At 40.9% G+C, this 19252-nt stretch overlaps 1 protein-coding gene across 1 annotated transcript in view; it reads right to left on the reverse strand.

Moving 5' to 3' along the window:
- ENOX2 (ecto-NOX disulfide-thiol exchanger 2) overlaps nucleotides 1–19252 on the reverse strand; it is a 282851-nt gene that overhangs the window by 61678 nt on the left and 201921 nt on the right. The window contains exon 5 of the mRNA XM_052663092.1: nucleotides 1342–1497. Within this exon, the coding sequence (XP_052519052.1) occupies nucleotides 1342–1497 (156 nt within the window). The remainder of the gene's footprint in view (nucleotides 1–1341; nucleotides 1498–19252) is intronic.

Consider the following 19252-nt stretch of genomic DNA (forward strand, 5'->3'; position numbering starts at 1 on the left):
ATGGAAGTGTTTGGGAGATGGTAGGCTTAGAGATAGGTTGCAGAAGGGAGTGAGATTAAATGAGTTGAACTTGACTGAACTGTGGGCAAGTAGAAATGATATGTTTAAGATGGTCACATGATGCTGTGGAGACAGGAAAATTAGGATCACTAAGACAAAGTGTGTTGATCACCACCCAGTTCTACAAGGGTTAAGTCATAACCCACTGCATTTGCTGACCAACAATGTATCCTGAGAGGAATTTAGGATGAAAAGCAGGATGAGGCATTCTGTGATTTGGACAAGCAGGCCCTAAGGCTAGTTCAGTATATATTTCAAGAAGAATTTTAATGACCCTACATTCTTGAAGCCTCCCATCCACAGCAAAGCACTAACGTCATTCACTTGAGATATCTGTTCTTGGTGATTAGCAGTGATCATTTATGCAGATATATGCTCAACTGTATATATTTCATAGCCAAAAATCATAGATAAGCTGAGCTCTCTTCTGCCTGTTTGGAGTAGTTTTACTCAGAGCAAACTGATTTGCTGTCTGCTAGGCTGTAGTCCTCACCAAGACCCTGAATAAAATTTAAACTCACAACTCTTATGTTGCGGGTCTTTCTTTAAGTTGGCAAAGCAGACCAGTGAAAGGCTTTTGAAGTCCAGAATTTGGACTTTGAATCTGTGGGCAATGGGAACTCTGAGACTTTTAGGGTTCTGTATATGTGACAAGGACCTGGAGGAAATGTTAGATGAGAGAAAGGGGAAGGAATCAATGGTAAAGATACTCTCTAATGAAGAAACAAAAGAGAAGCAGATCATACTGGTGCATCAGGAGACTGTGAGAGCCCCCAAATCACCTGATCTTATTGCTGAGAGGCCACTGGTGTAAGAGACAGGCAGGAATAACTACTGGGGTTTATGATCAAGGCTTATCAGACATGGTTGGTGGGCTCTGGAGAAGATAAGTCAGTCATACCAGATTCCTACTCTTCCCATTGCCCCTGCTCTTTCCATTCACCTTTAAAAATCTTGGGGCTGTTAACAAAAATGGTACTTTTGCCATACTCTCAGCAGAGAACTAAGGGAGGCTTCTCTATTCATGTTTTCCCCACTCAAATAACCTGAGCCCCTTTTCAACAACATTCAATCCTAAAAAGGAACTAGAATGCCAGTTCACTTTAAGCTGTGTTAAGAGTGTTAAATTTTGAATTCAATTCCAAAGCTAGGTTCCCTCCCAGAAGCTACCACTTCATAGGCACTAATTGCCTTGTCAGGACTCTTAATACCAAAATGAATAACTAAAGGATTGATACACCAAAACATTTTGACTTGTGTGGAGAAAAAGCAGAGTATTACTTGGATTTGGAGGGAAGAGTGTGCAGCTTTTACAGTGAATGATCTCTTTTACTACTGGCATATCTGGTGGAATTGGAGGAGGTACTATTCCTAGGCCAGGCATCATTGGAGTTATTGGTGGAATTCCAGTCATCATTCCAAGAGCAGGATCAAAATCTAAAAAAAAGGAGAGGAAATAGAGAATAATCAGTTATACCAGGCAAGATCAAGTAGAGGTAGACTGTTACCTTATAAGCTTCAAACCAAAGGTCTTTCTAAGACAGAGGCAAAATATTTAAGAAAACACATTATTAGCATTACAGGACCTTAAATATTATAATTGTGCATTTTCTTTAGGGCTGTTTCTGTTTGGCCAGTGATTATTTGTCTCTATATCTCATTTTGACATCCAAGGCCTTTTGTATTGAATAATATGCTGTGCCTTGTCCATTGATCTTACCTTCCACTAGTTCCCAACACACACTCTGTGCTGCATTCAGACCAGACTTCACATTGTCCCTTGTAACACTTCCTGTCTTTTTGTACTATAGCATGGTGTTAAAAGCGTACAGTTTTGGGGTTTAGGCAGACCTGGGTCCTAGTTCTACTATTTGATTGGGAGATGAATCTTTTGTACCTCCATTCCATCATTTGCAAAATGGGGTTAATTCCACCTACTTTTATAGGAATTTGTGAGGAATAAACAAGATGATGAATGAAATGTGCCTAACATAATGCATAGCACAAAAATGCTCAATAAATAACTATTTTCTGTGCCTTTGTTCCTGTTGTTCTCCCTGCCTGCCTGGAATCATTTAAGCCTCCCCAAATTCTCCCCCATGGTTCAAGGCCTAGCTCAAAGTCCCACGCCCTCTGAAGAACACTTTCCAGGTAATTCTAGTTCATTTTTATTTCTGTGTCAAAAACTGTTCTATACCTGTTGCCACTGAATTTTATTTTGCATCATCTTTTATTAATATTTCTTTCAGGTTTGCTTCTAGGGTGTGTGGGAGCCTCCAAACAAATATGTTTATGGGGCTTGTCTAGATACACAATTTGACTCACCCCAAATCAGCACCAATGCTATTCTGGTAGCCCATGTGATACCATGAAAGAAATACCATACCAGCCAGCTGGAGTGATTTACTTGCCAGGATACTCTCCTGGAACCAAGACCCTGGGAGGACTGACTCTACAGGCATGAGTTCAGAAGCTCCTTGGGGTATCTAGTTCAATCCACATGTGGGATAAAGGATTGCAGAGTGCAAAGGGGAAAAATGGGGACTGAGGTCCACACAGGTTCAATTTGAGATTGGGGCCCCTTGCTTAGATGATACTGCAAGCCTTGGTCAATGCCAGAATCTGGAGAAGAACCTAGAAAATTTTGAGAAAGGTGCTTCTTGCCATCAAGACCCACATAGGACCTGCTCTGGACTGGGGCATCTATCCTGATGGTACCACCTACCTGGCCAGTCCTTGGCTCTGGAAAGGGACTTACAAAATACTGAGATAGTCATTCCAAAGCACGAGGTCCCCTGATGTGAGGGCCCTTGGCAGGGGTCCCACTTGCCTGGGTCTAAAGGCAGTACTTATTTCATTGTTTAAAATTTGTCTCTATAACAAGATGCACGTTTTTGAGAGGAGGGAGTGCATTGTACTTCATTTCCTCACCTCTCATTCCTGTCCTCTGTTAGGAAAGGCACAGTGTACTGCAAACGAAGAGAGTGTTGCATAAGGAGTTCTGATAATTTAGGGGTACTCATGGTAGCAGTGGTAGGTCCTAGTCCTCAAAACTTGACCCTGCTTACCACTCAGGCCCAAGGGACAGTGCCTTACTGTCTCCTTAAGGTGGCTCTGAGCCTCCCTGGTTGGCTCTTTAAGATGTTGAAAAAGTGTATCTAAACAGTGGGAAGAATCTGTGGTTCATACAGAAGCAAAACTCCAGGTACAGTTAAGCCCAGAAGGAGGGAGTCTTATGACTGGGCAGATAAGCAGGTGGGTGGCACACAAGCAATACCCACTGCAAGCCAGCCTAAGAGAGCTAGGACATTCCCCATCCTCCCATGTGCCTGTCATGCAGAGATGCCAAGACCTGAACATGTCTGGGAAGAAAACATTTTCTTCTAAGAGGAAATTTTATTTTTCTGAAAACAAATTGACTTTTAACCCTCATATGTTATCTCACCCAACACACAAGTATCCACTTGTACCTGAATATGTGTGCTCACACACATGCACTCACACACATGCATGCTTTTCTTTCCTCCCTGTGATTCTCATCTCTACTTTCCTCCATATGCTAGTTGTATGACCATGGGGGATATTTCTTAATATCTGTGTGCCTCCATCTCCTTTTTGGTAAAAGTAGGGACAAATAATGACATTTAGCTCAAGGAATGAAAGGACAGAACAAATATAAAAAGCTCTGGCCTGATAGATGGTGGTCCTGATAGGTAAATTTCCTTTCTTCCATTCCAGACATGTGTCCACACACTAATAAATTCATTTGTTCAGGCACTCACTTCCACATCCCACGAACACTTGTGATAGCCTCCTATCTGTCAGACTCGAGACAGTGGGGCAGGGAGTCCAAGACTTTTTTCCCATCTTGGAGAACTTAGGGCTCCTGACACTCTGTGTTCCTATGCTGTAGAATAAAAGCACTGTGGTTAAGAATGCTATTATGTCTTTGGAACATTTGATCTCTTGTGTATAAGATTTTGGAAAAATTGTTAACATTATTTCCCCCACTTACAAACTGTTAATTTTCAGTAGGAGAAGATCAGAATAGATTGTGTGCCAACTAAACAATCCCATCTATTTCTCCCTCCTACTGAAATGTTTGTCTTCCTTTTATTGTTCTGCCTGCCTCCTCATTGTTATTCACACAGTTCTGTCACTCACAACTCCACCTTACCACAGATTACAGAAACATCAGTTCATTAAACAAGTTTTGCCACTTCAGCTGAGAATGAAATGCCTGTCTCCATGTACTGTCTACTAATAAATGGAGACAAACAAAAAACAAATACGCAGGATAAATATAACTCTTGACTGATGTACTCACCACTGTGCTGTTCAGTATGATTACATTAATATTTTATGAAATTCATTTAAAAGCAAGTATATTCATGACATATGGCTAAAGCCAGAGTAGATAAACTCCCTTTCTTCTTTGGATTCAATATGCCAAGAGTTCCATAGGCTACACTGCCTAGCAGGGCTTGCTGGAGGGCAGGTTGTACATTGCACATGACATTTCAAGGGCTCCTATCACATTGATTATTTCTTTTGTTTATCTTCAACCATGAAGACCAAAGTAGACTTGAATTTCTAATACCAACATAGAAAAATAACTGTTTGAAATCATGGGTCTTACAGAAGTATTGCAGAACCTGAAAAAAATCAAAGAAGTCCAATAATTTAAAATACATTGGGAACAGAATACCAGAAAAGTTCTCTTCCTTTTCCAGATCCTATTCTGACTTGAGGGAATACAGCCAATACGTAGATAGTATTAGCACTTTACATTAGGAATTCAAACTTCTGAAGATTTGAAATTATTTTGTAAAAGGGTTGTGGAATAGGCCAAGGTATCCCCCCAAAGTAGTTTCACAATAAATGCCCTGTTCTGTTTTGCTTTTACCATATCTTCTTCTAAAACCTTTTCCCTACTGCCGTCTTGATTCTTGACATAGCCATTGGTGGAAGTGTCATAAGATGGTGGTTTGTATTCCCTCTTCTGATTCATGTATTTTCCAAACTTCAGCTTAATGGAAATGCTGCAAATGTTGTTTTGTAGTTGGGCCAGCTTGATCCTCTGAGTTGCAGCTCTATTACATCTCTATTACATGATTTTTAAGTAATGTTTCAGTGTAGCCTTAAGTTTTCCTGCTGCCTAGCAACTTGCACTTAACTCAGCCTAGAGTAGTTATCCAGCAATATTACTGTCCCCTATTCTCTGTGCCTATCCAAGCCAGGGAGCTGCAATGGAGGCATATGTCATTTCTCTGCTGCCGTCCAATCTTCCACATGTCTATCCACTCGTGTGTCCTTAAATATTTCGATGCCAGCCCCTCTGCAGGTGTTGAGGTTGAAGGAATGAGTAAGACAAAATCATCAACCTCATAGTTCAGTTTGGGAAAAGCCATGCAAACAGTTACAATGCTTTATCATCAATTATTATTATCAGCACTATCATTGCTTATTGGGTGCTTCCATTGTGCTAGGGACTGTGCTAATATAATCTCATTCTAAATGACCTGTGGGCTAGGTACTATTATTACCTTTCCTTTCCTAGATAAATAAGCTGGGGCTCAGAGGGTTTAGTCACTTGCCCAATGTTACACAGCCAGTAACCAAGACAAGACCTAGGATTCAAATCCAGATCGGTTTAACTCTAATGCTCTTAACCACTACACCACCTCTCAGTGTACTATGGGCAACTGTTTTCATGTATTAGTTTAATTACAGGTATAAGGTGAAACAGGTATGCTTAAAAACATGGTAGATGAATAACAAAATGTTTCTGTATAATTCTTTTTTCCAAGCATGGTGGATTGAAGGTGGATACAAAATTCTTTGATTCCCCTTCTGTCAAGAGGTAAGGGCTATGCCCCATCCCCTTGAGGATCTGGATGGGTTCTAGAACTGCTTTGACCAACAGAATATGGCAGAAGGGATATGGTACATGTTTTCAGGGCAAGGCCTCAAGAGACAGAAAATGTTTACTTGTCTCTGGGAATACTTGCTATGAGAGCTTCAGTCACAATGTAACAAGTCTGACTACCATGCTGGAGAGACCATGTGGAGAGGGCCCTAGTGTAAATGGAAAGGAAGGATCCACCTGAGCCTAGTGTTTTATCTGTCCCTGCCAAGGTGCCATGCTTCCCAGGTGGCTCAGCTGTAAAGAATCCACTGGCCAATGCAGGACACACTGGAGACGTGACTTTGATCCCTGGGTCAGGAATATCCCCTGGAGGAAGAAATGGCAACACACAGTATTCTCATCTGGAAAATTCCATGGACAGAGGAGCCTGGCAGGTTACCATCCATGGGGTCATAAAGAGTTGGACAAACATTAGTCTACTCTGCTTTTCACAAAGTCCATGGTTCCGCAAGAAGAAAACAATACTTTTTGTCAGAATAAACTCTGTTTTCTACCTATCCAACTTGTAGAGTCCTTCAAATATTCCTGTGCAAAAGGCTTTCTTAAAGTTGCTTATCTCCACAGCCAAAATTTCCTGTTGACATATTCAATATATGTATTGTCACAGTGTTAGATGATTTAGAGGCCTTTGTTCTACATCCAAAGTCTCAACTGACTTTCACTACAGTAATGATTCGGTGAAAGAAAGTAGCATTTTTGAGAGTTGTATTTCAAACACAATGCTGGATGGTTTCTGAAACAGAATTATCTCATTTAATCCCCACAATTTAGAGGGATAAACTGGAGGCCAGAGAGAGGTGACTGGCCCAAGGTGGCATCCTTAGAGGGCTCAAGGGCAGGGTTCAGCCCTGGGTCTGGCCCATTCTTTCTCCAAGCACCATCCTGTATGCTCTATAACCAGAGAGATTTGAGATGGACTGGAGGGGGCTATCTTACAGCAACAAAGCTAATTAAGGCCAGAAAACACAACTCTGTGGTTAGGGAAGTTGAGATTATCTTAAGAGAAGAATACTGAAGGAACCAATAAAAAAATAAATAAATCCAAAGTCTCAACTTTGACTTACAGGTGAAGTTGGAATTGTGGCAATGTATGAACTAGAGATAGGCAGATATAGGAGCTGAGATATTTACTACCCTGCTTGCTTTTTCAGAACTGGACCCTGGTTCTGGCTGGCTGGAGGCCCCTCTCTGCCCTCAGAAAGGTGACTTCTCCCCATTCAAGTCCCCCTAGATCCATTAAAGGCATTTCTAATCTTTTAGGTATTCCAGAGACCCTTGATCACAAGGAGGTAGGTCTGTATGCACAATAAAACCACTGAAATGCAACTATGGATTAGTCTAAAATAAGTGTTCCGAATAGGATCTAATTATATATGCATAATTAAGCTATTTTATAGAAAATTATGATTCCAATTCAGCTATACATTTATGGTACATTATTGCTATCTCTTTAGACTTCCTACAAAATTCATTAGAAAATAAAGAATTACACTTGGGTACTGAGAAATTTTAACTCACTACAGTCCTGACTTCCTCCTCTCTACACAGATCCTTGGAAAAATTTTACAGGCAGACAACCTGAAGAGGGAACACAGATTTCTAAGGACAGCTTGGCTAAGTTGTGAGAAGATCTTGACCTTACAACAAGCCATCTTGGACATTTCTAAGTTTTTGCACAGGGACTCTCAAATTCTACCAAAAATCTGTCCTGCTTCTCCAGAAGATCACCAAAACCCCTGCTTCAGGCTAGTTGGAAAGCTGAGGCAGGGCCTACAATGACAAATGAGGCAGTAAGCTGGGCTTGGGTGGGTTATGTGGTATAATTTCAGCTCATAAAGACTGTCCTTAATAAATATCAACTTTGATCCCAAATTTCAGCCAATGAAGCTTTATTTCTTTAGTATAAGTTTTTGCAATTATCTATCTTTATAGCCCACCTTCCCCCTATTCCTTCCTATTTTGTTCTTTGTGTTCTTGTTAGAACATTTGGCAGATTCAGGGATGCTGTGAACACCTTTGGGAAGGCATTAGGGAGGACATTTCACACCTCATCTTTGGTTCCTAGATTTCTGGATTTTAGAGATGAATAAAATAAAAGCATATACATCTATATATTTAAGGTTGCCAACCTCTTAATTTGCCGAGAAAAGACATGGAAAAAAATAACAAAAACTAACCATGTACCATTTTGCAATTCATAAAAGACAGAACATTTAAAACCAAAAATATAGGAAATCTATAATCTCTGAATAAAAAACAGTCCTTTCAATTGAGCAAATACAGCTTCATAAAAAATACACTATATTCTTAGCTTCTACACTTTGCATCAGACTAAGGAATGCAGAATCAACTGGTCCTGGGTTACATCCCAGTGTTTGGGCTTTGGAGATGGCTCAACTGTCTTAGTGTGCACCACTATATATGAAGATTTCTATGAAAAAATCCTTTCAGAACTATAGTGTCAAACACAGATACACATGTGTTAAGTGCCATGACTTCTCCTGAGGATTGATATATTTTTTTCTACAGGGAAAATGCAAATTATATAACTGATCAGGTTTCCCTTCTGTTTTGGCTGCTGCTGCTGCTTCTGCTAAGTCGCTTCAGTCGTGTCTGACTCTGTGCGACCCCATAGATGGCAGCCCACCAGGCCCCCCCGTCCCTGGGATTCTCCAGGCAAGAACACTGGAGTGGGTTGCCATTTCCTTCTCCAATGCATGAAAGTGAAAAGTGAAAGGGAAGTTGTTCAGTTGTGTCCGACTCCTAGCGACCCCACGGACTGCAGCCCACCAGGCTCCTCCGTCCATGGGATTTTCCAGGCAAGCATTCTGGAGTGGGATGCCATTGCCTTTGTTTTGGCTACCTGGTCACAAGTGCAGCTCCCCTTTAGAAACTGAGTGGGATTCTATGACCTATACATCTGAATTCTAATTAAGTTCTCCCTACATGGCCTTCACCTTCTATTCTCATTTATATTTTCCCAGATGATGGTTTATTTTATTTGTAATTTTTCTCTTTAACTGTAATCTTTTTTATAAGCTGCCTCAAATGTTTCATGGAATGGGGTGATGGAAATCAATTCAGGATTTAACAATTGTTCCCATACTGTATAATCTTGCATACCTTGCAGTCATTGGTGTCCCATTTCCTCTGCCTGGACTGTTGTTAGTTTCTTGTCTTTTTCACCTGACATTTAACTATATATCCCTGAACACTGAGGTCAAATGTTGTCCCTTCTATGAAACTTCCCTGATCACCACTACCCACCTAACACCTCCTCCATTCCACCCTGGATGAAACAAAACTTTTCCATATCTATCTACTATGACACGTGCATCATTGTAGTGCAGTGATACAGACTTTGCTGCCTCTGCCACTGGATTCTGAGCTCAAAGGCAATGATCGAAGAATTGGTGCTTTTGAACTGTGGTGCTGGAGAAGATTCTTGAGAGTCCCTTGGACTGCAAGGAGATCCAACCAGTCCATCCTAAAGGAAATCAGTCCTCAATATTCATTGGAAGGACTGATGCTGAAGCTGAAACTCCGATACTTTGGCCACCTGATGCGAAGAACTGACTCATTTTAAAAGACCCGGATGCTGGGAAAGATTGAAGGCAGGAGAAGGGGACGACAGAGAATGAGGTGGTTGGATGGTATCACTGACTCAATGGACATGAGTTTGAGTAAACTCTGGGAGTTGGTGATGCACAAGGAGGCCTGGCATGCTGCAGTCCGTGGGGTCACAGAGTCGGACATGACTGAGTGACTGAACTGAACTGAAGTGAGGGCTTCTCACATACAGCAGGCCTCAATAAATATTTCTTGTATAAATGAATAAATAAACCATCACACTCTACTGGATTCCTCATAATAGTTTCCTTGGGAAGTCTTGAGAGTACCATCACTTGGTAGGATTCAAGATTGTTTCTGAGAGACATTGGTTCTGTTTGGTACATTGGCTTATATATTATTGACTCTTGGTGAAGTGTCCACCATGATGATGAACAGTGCTCTTCTTTCTCAGAATCTCAACCTTATCTGCCACTGAAGGCACATTCTATTTGTGGAAAATATTAAAATAATAGAAACCCAAGTCTGGGCCTCCTTGAGGAGCTTGGAGCACAGTGATCTATCATGTGTCACACATCTTCATTCTTTCTTTCTGTTCTCATCAGAGTTTGTCTGCTATGTCCAGTGAGAACTTCTTCCTTAAGAATGACAGTTTTCATAGATGGGCTGGGTCTTGCTCTGGGAATAAGGTCCATGAGTCCATATTTTCCAACATCTCTCATTACAGAGGAGGCATAGTCAATACAGTGGAGCCACCATAATGAGGGACACTTCTTCTTTGGGACTTCACAGGCTCCATTTGCTTGCTAAGGATATTTTAATTTAGGGGAAAATAAAGGAAGCAACACACAGTATTCAGCGAGTACTCTTTAACTGGTCCATTCTTGGATTCATCTGGGATGACAGGCAGAACAATGTTCCTTAAAAAGGCAGCTTGACTCTTTTTGGTGGCTCCCTTCATGTGAAAAGTAACATTAATCTTATTTGACCAGCTTGGAAAAGCAAATACTCTTGCAGGAAAGACAGGAGCTGGCCAGAGGGGACCTTCTAATCTGCCATCATTGTGGATTAACTTTATTGAACAGCAATTGTACAAAAAACACCATGTTAGATGAAAGGGAGCTCCATAACAAACCCCAGAGATAGCCTGTCTCTGTTCCCCATCCAATGAATATATTAAGCTAGACATTGCCCTGATGATAGATATGTGTCCAAGAGACTCAGCATCCATGACAGTGTGGATTTGAACTCTCTGGGGGACGTCAAGAAAGCTTATGTATCATTTGTTTTTCATCATTGACAAAGCCTTTTCTATTGTCAGAGATAGGCCAGATGAGACAGTTCTGTATGGCTCATTTGCTGCCTTTTCCAATGTAAGGCATTTGGGGCAGTAGGAAGAGGAGTAGGGGGATGTTTTATTCCATTCAGTTAAAATATTATATAAAAATATGGCAGGCCCCCTATTCCCAGACTCTAGCAAGAAGATGGGTAGGCAGCATTGGAGTGTAGTGCCCACCTTCTACTTCTCTGGATGACAGGGAGCAGTCATCAGCACTGTCAGACACATACTGCTCTCTTTACCTGCCACTGTCCAGTGCTTCTCCAGGGACAAATGTGCCCCTGCATTCATTATATTTTGTTGTTGTTAAGAACAGAAATAAGTCATAATTCAACTTTTTTTGTGAATCATCTATCAGATGTGAACTTGAAATAATAATAATAATCATAGCTGACTTCATTTGAGGAATTACTGTGAGTCAGGCATCATTCTAAGACTTTACATTACATGTATTAACTCAGTAATCCTCATGACAATGCTGAGTCATAGATGCTATTATTATTCTGTTTGACAAATGGAGAAACTGACTCAGAGAGAGGTTAGGTAAATTGTCGAAGGTTGCACAGTTACTTAATGGCAAAGCAGGGATTTATGTGAACCTAGGCTTAAAGCTCAACATTCAGGAAACAAAGATCATGGCATCTGGTCCCATCACTTTATGGGAAATAGATGGGGAAACAGTGGAAACAGTGTCAGACTTTATTTTTTGGGGCTCCAAAATCACTGCAGATGTTGATTGCAGCCAGGAAAATAAAAAACGCTTACTCCTTGGAAGAAGAGTTATGACCAACCTAGATAGCATATTGAAAAGCAGAGACATTACTTTGCCCACAAAGGTCCATCTAGTCAAGGCTATGGTTTTTCCAGTGGTCATGTATGGATGTGAGAGTTGGACTGTGAAGAAAGCTGAGCACTGAAGAATTGATGCTTTTGAACTGTGGTGTTGGAGAAGACTCTTGAGAGTCCCTTGGACTGCAAGGAGATCCAACCAGTCCATTCTGAAGGAGATCAACCCTGGGATTTCTTTGGAGGGAATGATGCTGAAGCTGAAACTCCAGTACTTTGGCCACCTCATGCGAAGAGTTGACTCAGTGGAAAAGACTCTGATGCTGGGAGGGATTGGGGGCAGGAGGAGAAGGGGACGACAGAGGATGAGATGGCTGGATGGCATCACGGACTCGATGGACGTGAGTCTGAGTGAACTCCGGGAGTTGGTGATGGACAGGGAGGCCTGGCGTGCTGCGATTCATGGGATTGCAAAGAGTCAGACATGACTGAGTGACTGAACTGAACTGAACTGAGGAAGTCTATATCCAGGGCCCACATTCTAATCTCAATGATTAAACCATTTTCCTAAAATAATACAGAAAAGAGGAAAAAAATCACATATAACTGAACTGATTTTATACATAGCTTTACAAAGTGTGTCTCAGTTTAGCACTATTGCCCCATATACATTTAAGAGAGGGGCAGTACTGAACTAAATATCAGTATTTCTAAGACAGTTTTCCAAAAATTTCCTTGGAGCATAGCGAAATGATCAATGAATCACAAGGTTGAAGGGGACCCTAAGAAGCCATTTTTTCATAGTCCTTAAGAAAACAAGAGGAGGGCAAAGGATCTTGAAGTAGAAATTAAAATCACTCTTGAGGTTACAAATGTCTAGTTGGGGTGGATGTGAGGAACACTCAGTAGAGCCAACATTGGCTCCATAGCAGCCAAGTACTGTCAATGTAAATGGCAGCTTAGTAGCCATCTGAAGGAAGTATGTTAGTATTTCCTTTATCTTAAATAACATGTAAAATGACTAATAGCAATAATAATGACACTAGTTAAACCTTCATTGAGTGCTTACTACATACCAAGCATTGCGCTAAGTATATTATTTAACCTTCACAGCAATCCTATGAGGTACATAGTATAATCACTTCCATTTTATAGATGAGAAAACTGAGATACTGCCAGTAGTGCCTAATGTGGCTCCCGTGCCTTGTCAAAAAAAAGTACATACTGCACTGTTTTTCTGACAGAATGTGGTCCACTGGAGAAGGGAATGGCAAGCCACTTCAGTATTCTTGCCTTGAGAACCCCATGAACAGTATGAAAAGGCAAAATGATAGGATACCGAAAGAGGAATTCCCCAGGTCATTAGGTGCCCAATATGCTACTAGAGATCAGTGGAGAAATAACTCCAGAAAGAATGAAGAGATGGAGCCAAAGCAAAAACAATACCCAGTTGTGGATGTGACTGGTGATAGAAGCAAGGTCCGATGCTGTAAAGAGCAATATTGCATAGGAACCTGGAATGTCAGGTCCATGAATCAAGGCAAATCGGAAGTGGTCAAACAAGAGATGGCAAGGGTGAACGTTGACATTCTAGGAATCAGTGAACTAAAATGGACTGGAATGGGTGAATTTAACTCAGATGACCATTATATCTACTACTGCGGGCAGGAATCCCCCAGAAGAAATGGAGTAGCTATCATGGTCAACAAAAGAGTCTGAAATGCAGTACTTGGATGCAATCTCAATAACGACAGAACGATCTCTGTTCATCTCCAAGGCAAACCATTCAATATCACAGTTATCCAAGTCTATGCCCGAACCAGTAACGCTGAAGAAACTGAAGTTGAATAGTTTTATGAAGACTTACAAGATCTTTTAGAAGTAACAACCAAAAAAGATGTCCTTTTCATTATAGGGGACTGGAATGCAAAAGTAGGAAGTCAAGAAACACCTGGAGTAACAGGCAAATTTGGCCTTGGAATGCGGAATGAAGCAGGGCAAAGACTAATAGAGTTTTGCCAAGAAAATGCACTTGTCATAGCAAACACCCTCTTCCAACAACACAAGAGAAGACACTACACATGGACATCACCAGATGGTCAACACCGAAATCAGATTGATTATATTCTTTGCAGCCAAAGATGGAGAAGCTCTATACAGTCAACAAAAACAAGACCAGGAGCTGACTGTGGCTCAGATCATGAACTCCTTATTGCCAAATTCAGACTTAAATTGAAGAAAGTAGGGAAAACCACTAGACCATTCAGGTATGACCTAAATCAAATCCCTTATGATTATACAGTGGAAGTGAGAAATAGATTTAAGGGCCTAGATCTGATGGATAGAGTGCCTGATGAACTATGGAATGAGGTTCGTGACATTGTACAGGAGACAGGGATCAAGACCATCCCCGTGGAAAAGAAATGCAAAAAAGCAAAATGGCTGTCTGGGGAGGCCTTACAAATAGCTGTGAAAAGAAGAGAGGTGAAAAGCAAAGGAGAAAAGGAAAGATATAAGCATTTGAATGCAGAGTTCCAAAGAATAGCAAGAAGAGATAAGAAAGCCTTCCTCAGCAATCACTGCAAAGAAATAGAGGAAAACAACAGAATGGGAAAGACTAGAGATCCCTTCAAGAAAATTAGAGATACCAAGGAAATATTTCATGCAAAGATGGGCTCGATAAAGGACAGAAATGGTCTGGAACTAACAGAAGCAGAAGATATTAAGAAGAGGTGGCAAGAATACACAGAAGAACTATACAAAAAAGATCTTCATGACCCAGATAATCATGATGATGTGATCACTAATCTAGAGCCAGACATCTTGGAATGTGAAGTCAAGTGGGCCTTAGAAAGCATCACTACGAACAAAGCTCGTGGAGGTGATGGAATTCCAGTTGAGCTGTTTCAAATCCTGAAAGATGATGCTGTGAAAGTGCTGCACTCAATATGCCAGCAAATTTGGAAAACTCAGCAGTCACCACAGGACTGGAAAAGGTCAGTTTTCATTCCAATTCCAAAGAAAGGCACTGCCAAAGAATGCTCAAACTACCACACAATTGCACTCATCTCACACGCTAGTAAAGTAATGCTCAAAATTCTCAAAGCCAGGCTTGAGCAATACGTGAACCATGAACTCCCTGGTGTTCATGCTGGTTTTAGAAAAGGCAGAGGAACCAGAGATCAAATTGCCAACATCCGCTGGATCATGGAAAAAGCAAGAGAGTTCTAGAAAAACATCTATTTCTGCTTTATTGACTATGCCAAAGCCTTTGACTGTGTGGATCACAATAAACTGTGGAAAATTCTGAAAGAGATGGGAATACCAGACCACCTGACCTGCCTCTTGAGAAATCTGTATGCAGGTCAGGAAGCAACAGTTAGAAATGGACATGGAACAACAGACTGGTTCCAAATAGGAAAAGGAGTATGTCAAGGCTGTATATTGTCACCCTGCTTATTTAACTTCTATGCAGAGTACATCATGAGAAACGCTGGACTGGAAGAAACACAAGCCGGAATCAAGATTGCCGGAAGAAATATTAATAACCTCAGATATGCAGATGACACCACCCTTATGGCAGAAAGTGAAGAGGAACTAAAAAGCCTCTTGATGAAAGTGAAAGAGGAGAGTGAAAAAGTTGGCTTAAAGCTCAATATTCAGAAAACGAAGATCGTGGCATCTGGTCCCATCACTTCATGGGAAATAGATGGGGAAACAGTGGGAACAGTGTCAGACTTTATTTTCCTGGGCTCCAAAATCACTGCAGATGGTGATTGCAGCCATGAAATTAAAAGACGCTTACTCCGTGGAAGAAAAGTTATGACCAACCTAGATAGTATATTCAAAAGCAGAGACGTTACTTTGCCGAGTAAGGTCCGCCTAGTCAAGGCTATGGTTTTTCCACTGGTCATGTGTGGATGTGAGAGTTGGACTGTGAAGAAGGCTGAGTGCTGAAGAATTGATGCATTTGAAATGTGGTGTTGGAGAAGACTCTTGAGGGTCCCTTGGACTGCAAGGAGATCCAACCAGTCCATTCTGAAGGAGATCAACCCTGGGATTTCTTTGGAAGGAATGATGCTAAAGCTGAAGCTCCAATACTTTGGACACCTCATGCGAAGAGTTGACTCATTGGAAAAGACTCTGATGCTGGGAGGGATTGGGGGCAGGCGGAGAAGGGGATGACCCAGGATGAGATGGCTAAATGGCATCATGAACTCGATGGACGTGAGTCTGAGTGAACTCCGGGAGATGGTGATGGACAGGGAGGCCTGGCATGCTGCAATTCACGGGGTCGCAAAGAGTCAGACACGACTGAGCGACTGAACTGAACTGCACTGTTTTTCATTCAGCTGTCCAAAAATGTCTCTGTAGTTTTACTACACAGGAAATTATGGATAGGAAAATAGAAAATAAGGTCAATGCCTTAGAAGGAGCAGTCCTGCTTACAGGGCAAGATATTACAAATTTAAAAATTAAGTTGTCTTTAAGGTGCCATGCTGAATTTAAAAAATGGATATGCGTTACCCCTCTACAAGTGAATGATTCCATACATTCTTGGGAACACATTAGGAATCATATTTTAGGCGTCTGGAATCATTCAGATTTTAGTATTAATATTTTTAAGTTATATCAGGATATTCAGAGTATGAAGCAGGCAGAGTTTGACTTTTCCTCTCAATGACTTTCTAATTCCCCTTTTGATAATCTGGAGGGATATCTTTCCCATGGATCCTTTTTTACAATGATGATTAATGAGGCCATGTGCTTATGCCTGTTGGTTCTAATTTGTGTAATAGCCCTGTACCTTTTCAGAATACTCAACCGAACTGTTTCTGCTTTATCTATTGAGTTTCATACTTATGCTCTAAAAAATAAGAAAGAGGGAGATGTCGGGAGCCATGTTAGGCATTACTGACAAAATGGAGGCACGGCCCCAGCCCCCTCTCCTCATTCCGCAGGCATGGACCCAGGATGAAGGAGTTAGCTCTTGTGATTCTGACTGTTCTTCCTATCTTCCGTTGAGTTGGCTGGAAAGAATGTTAAGGTGCTTATTGTTCTTGAGAGAAGCATGAGAAAGCACAAAGCCTTCTCCAGTTATGCCCAGAAAATAATCTATAAAGTAACCATTGACATTTGTTCAAGAATTTTTACAAAGAATGTCCCAGGATGAACACGTAGGCTGCAGCTTGAGGCCATGGGAAGGATTGTTATTTGAGACCTGTTTGTGAGGGAAATGTTTATGGCAGAGGAAGTTTGCTGAGTTTAGGATTTAGGAATAATTAAGAATAGTTAGAAGCCTTTTTAGGAGATAGTGAGCTTAGGATACTAGGGGCAAGCAGGATTTAGAAAGATAAGAAATAAACTGAGGAATGTGGTATGCAGCCCAGGCATCAGCATGAGTTACAATGTAATCACAAGTAAACACGATTCTGAGAGAATTGCTGAAGCAGGAACTCTGTTTGAAGGGCAACAAGGAGATAATTATCTGGGTGAGGGGGAACCGAAAATGTCAAACCTCTGACCTAATGCTTTTGAAAAAATATAAAAGAGAACCTGATGCTTGAAAGAAATATGTAGTCCCGTACCTCGAGTCAGAGCCTACATCATTTCCCACCGACACTGCTCATCCCTTCAAGCTGATCCCCTGGCTGCTGGAGTTGGACTCCGGCAAAATACAAATAGGTCAAATAACTTGCTCAAGGTCATGTAGCTAGAAAGTGGCAAAGCCAGAAATTAACACAAGCTGTTTGTCCTTGCAACCTGTGTTATTAAATACTAAGCAAGGTACTGTTTCTGCAGAAATAGCCATCTGAGCTACTGTTATGAAAACCATCCCAATTTTCTAGGCTTAACATTAACCCAAGTACAAGCATTGGGACTGTAACAATGGTTTGGATGACCTTTTTACTCTCAAAGCTAGGCCTTTTTTGTTGTTCCACATTGTAGATGGCTGGCTAAACACTGAAGATTACTTTGTGAGCACAGATTTATGTTTAGATGTGGTAATTTACAAATAATCTGATATAAGCTAATGTTTAGTTCCCTTGATATCAGAGCAGATCTGGCCTCAAGATATTTTTGAAGATATATACCCATACAGCTCAGACTTCCATGAATTGGTAATATTTAATCAGATAATCTAGTTGCTCTAGACTATGAGATTGTGATTCAGGACCACTGTATATAAAGCTATAATATATGAAATTTTAGTTTAAATTCTATTATAATGAAATAAGAAAGAAAAATGAAACAAAAAACCCACTACTCCTTTCAGAAATGTTTATGAGAAGTATATTAATTTTGATTTTCAAATGGCCAACATTTTGGAGCACTGACTATGTGTCAGGCATTGTCGAAGTACGATTTAATTCTCACAACAACCCTACATGCATCACTCTAGATTTGTTTCTCAACTTTAATGAGCTTATGAATCACGTGGGGATCATGGGAAAATTCAGCTTTGATTCAGTAGGTCTGGGCTGTGGCCTAAGATTCTGGAATTCTTAACAGCTTCCAGGTTATGTGGACCACACTTAGAGTAGCAAGTAGCGTAGATTGGCCTTAAGTGAATTTGGAAGATTAATGTTTAGGATGTTTTAAAAGTACTCCAGGATTCATGATATGGTGATTCTCTAATGTCTTCACAAACTCATTTTTAAAAGCAAATTTATATTTCATATATCATTTATAATTATTCAAGAATTTACATTTGCATATTTGCCTACTTGCTAACATTTCTTTGTGACCCTCCAAATCAATACTCGCAGTACTTTCATGGTCATTTAAGGTCATATGCAGAGGTAATACAAGATTTGAGTTGCCCAAGGCACATTAATTAATTAAAAGATGCTTACTCCTTGGAAGAAAAGTTATGACCAACCTAGATAGTATATTCAAAAGCAGAGACATTACTTTGCTGGCTAAGGTCTGTCTAGTCAAGGCTATGGTTTTTCCTGTGGTCATGTATGTATATGAGAGTTGGACTGTGAAGAAGGCTGAGCGCTGAAGAATTAATGCTTTTGAACTGTGGTGTTGGAGAAGACTCTTGAGAGTCCCTGGGACTGCAAGGAGATCCAACCAGTCCATTCTGAAGGAGATCAGCCCTGGGATTTCTTTGGAAGGAATGATGCTAAAGCTGAAGCTCCAGTACTTTGGCCACCTCATGCGAAGAGTTGACTCATTGGAAAAGACTCTGATGCTGGGAGGGATTGGGGGCAGGAGGAGAAGGGGACGACTGAGGATGAGATGGCTGGATGGCATCACGGACTCGATGGACGTGAGTATGAGTGAACTCCGGGAGATGGTGATGGACAGGGAGGCCTGGTGTGCTGCGATTCATGGGGTCGCAAAAAGTCGGACACGACTGAGTGATTGAACTGAACTGAAATGAAATGAACTGAAGGCACATTAATAAACCCATTTTAATGGTTAATTGCTCTGACATTTCAGGAAGTTTTTTGTGTCTAAACAAAACCCTTCAGATGATATGGCATTTTTATTCTGACTTTTATCTTTAGTGGAGATGGAGTTAGCACACAGTGCCCATTCTCTTACAGGTTACTTTA

Source organism: Budorcas taxicolor, chromosome X, assembly GCF_023091745.1.
Source record: "Budorcas taxicolor isolate Tak-1 chromosome X, Takin1.1, whole genome shotgun sequence".
In the NCBI taxonomy this organism is placed as follows: Eukaryota; Metazoa; Chordata; class Mammalia; order Artiodactyla; family Bovidae; genus Budorcas; species Budorcas taxicolor.